The 2,127-nt window shown below is 46.5% G+C and overlaps 1 protein-coding gene across 1 annotated transcript; it reads right to left on the reverse strand.

Annotated features, from left to right (window-relative positions):
- Positions 1–623: 623 nt before the first annotated feature.
- On the reverse strand, positions 624–1,416 carry LOC139369965 (uncharacterized). Its single transcript, XM_071109250.1, has 4 exons — positions 1,321–1,416; positions 1,079–1,178; positions 870–948; positions 624–691 (listed from the first exon to the last, which is right to left on the reverse strand). The coding sequence occupies exons 1-4, from the start codon at positions 1,404–1,406 to the stop codon at positions 672–674; spliced, it is 285 nt and encodes a 94-aa protein (XP_070965351.1). The 5' UTR covers positions 1,407–1,416; the 3' UTR covers positions 624–671.
- Positions 1,417–2,127: the final 711 nt, after the last annotated feature.

Below are 2,127 nucleotides of genomic sequence, written 5' to 3' on the forward strand. Positions count from 1 at the left end.
GCAGCTTCTGTAAGAAAACACGTGATCATTGGATTCTCATTTCCCCTACAGTCCTCCACACTGTCTACAGTCCACTACACTACTCGTCTACTGCAGGTCTACTATATCATGCACTCCTCATAACTATCTCAGTGTTCTGTCATAACTTATATTTCACTGGTTTCACTCTCTATCTCTCCTCACCACTGAGGCTGTCCACAGCACTTTCCCTAGTTCCTGGTCATTTGAATCTGAGGGGTCAAATATACATATAAAGAGCTGTGAAAACGTGGTCGCTTGTCTGAATTGCTCTGGTCTAAAACAGCTTCCGTACATCACTGAAGATGTCTGAGAAACATTTTAATTTGCAGCTTCTAGCTTCTCTGTCTGCAGGACCGTTTTGGGAGTGGGTGGCTTGTGTGGTGTTGGAACAAGAATAAAGTTGTGATGCCATGACCTACCTGAACAGCAGATGGCGCTATCTTTGGCCTCTCCGAGTGGGTTGGGGACTTGGCTGGCGGGGGGCTGGGGGATGGACACCTGGATATTGTGGGTCTGGTTGGTGAGGGCCTGTGGGCTGGCACTGTGCAGGGGTGGCACCGTGTCCCCACAGAAGTTGGAGAGCCTCAGCTCTGAAGGAAACAAAAGAGGAGCCTCCAGCTTCTCCAACCCCCCAGGTCCTCCAAACCTCTTCAGATGCAGAACCAGCACACTGCCCAGAGACAGAGAGGAACAAACAGACAATGAAACCAGTCAACAAATAACAGATGAGTGAAATTTGTTTGGTGGTGCTCATCCCTAAGTCCTACAATCTAATGCTCAGGACACAATGACCACTCATTTCATTAAATACTGCCAGTTCTATGAGAGGATATAACGGGGCAACTCACAGAGGCAGTGTGTGGAACTGCTCCACCTTTGAGGCGTGGAGGCCCTTGCAGCCCGCACATGTGAATTCAACTTTTCTCCCTGGGTTAGAAACAAAAGCATTACAAAATGAGTGATACCACTACAATAATAAGATACCGTATTCTGAGACAGTGGGCAGCTTGACCTGGGTGTTAGGATCTACACCCAGGGCTAAACCCTACGTGCTGACTTTGAAAGTGAGTGCTAGGCTGCTTAGCAAGGTGCGCTCAGAGCTGAAGTCCAATGAGAGGTGATTGTAGTCCTCTCTGGTGGACGACTCACGCCCACAGCTTCAGAAGCAGGACAAAGAGAAGAAAAATGCATCAGGTTTCTGTTTCAGGTCTTTGCAATGTTATGCCATGTGTTTTGTAATATCATTTGAAGAAAGATCATGTTACCAGTAGATACATTACAACCAATGGGAGCTCTTACTTGGTACATGTGCGCACTGAGACAAGCTGGAACTCCAGCTGGGAAACAGGGCAGGTATAGTTCACCCCGAGTGTCTTCAGTATCATGCCCTCCTCCTTCAGCTGGCACAGCATATTCACAAGTAACTCGTGTGCGTCCTATGATGAGAAAGAAAAATACCAAGATAAAATCTAATTATTGAGAGAAAATGAACCCTTGCAAAAAGAGTGCATGTTCAGAAGAGAGTGTTGCCAATGTTTGGCAACATGTGAAGAGTGGCCTATGTCATAAACCTTCATAACTCTAGAAAGTGCTGACAATGGCAGCCATCTTGGTCAGGGATAAGTTCTATGTCACTCTATGAGTACACAAAGAAGTGGATGTCATTTAGACCAAGATGACCATAATTCATGGGTTTATAAATATCTAATAAAACGGACATGCTTGATAGTAAGCCTCATCCCCATAGTATATCAGACATTGACCTCTAAACAATAAAGAGCTTATTTTCAATGCATCTGCATTGTGTTGTGGTTGCATTTGCAGTGTGTTTTGGTTTACCCAAGAAGTTCCATGTTGACCAGGGCCCCCGGTTCTCCTCTGGCCCCCTGGGTCTCCTCTGACCTTCTGGTGGCTGAGCTGGCCCTGGGAAGAGTCTGGCTTCTGGCACCTGAGCCTGACCTCTGGGGCCTTGGGATAGAGTGGTCCTGAAGAGACAGAGGTCTGAAGGAAGGAGAGAAACAGGTGTAAAGCTTTCAAAGCAGAGATAGTATCACTCTACACAGTATCTCTCGTAAATACTACACTGTACTATAAACACAGTCCGAG

The sequence above is a fragment of the Oncorhynchus clarkii genome, chromosome 17 (assembly GCF_045791955.1).
Source record: "Oncorhynchus clarkii lewisi isolate Uvic-CL-2024 chromosome 17, UVic_Ocla_1.0, whole genome shotgun sequence".
Classification (NCBI taxonomy): Eukaryota; Metazoa; Chordata; class Actinopteri; order Salmoniformes; family Salmonidae; genus Oncorhynchus; species Oncorhynchus clarkii.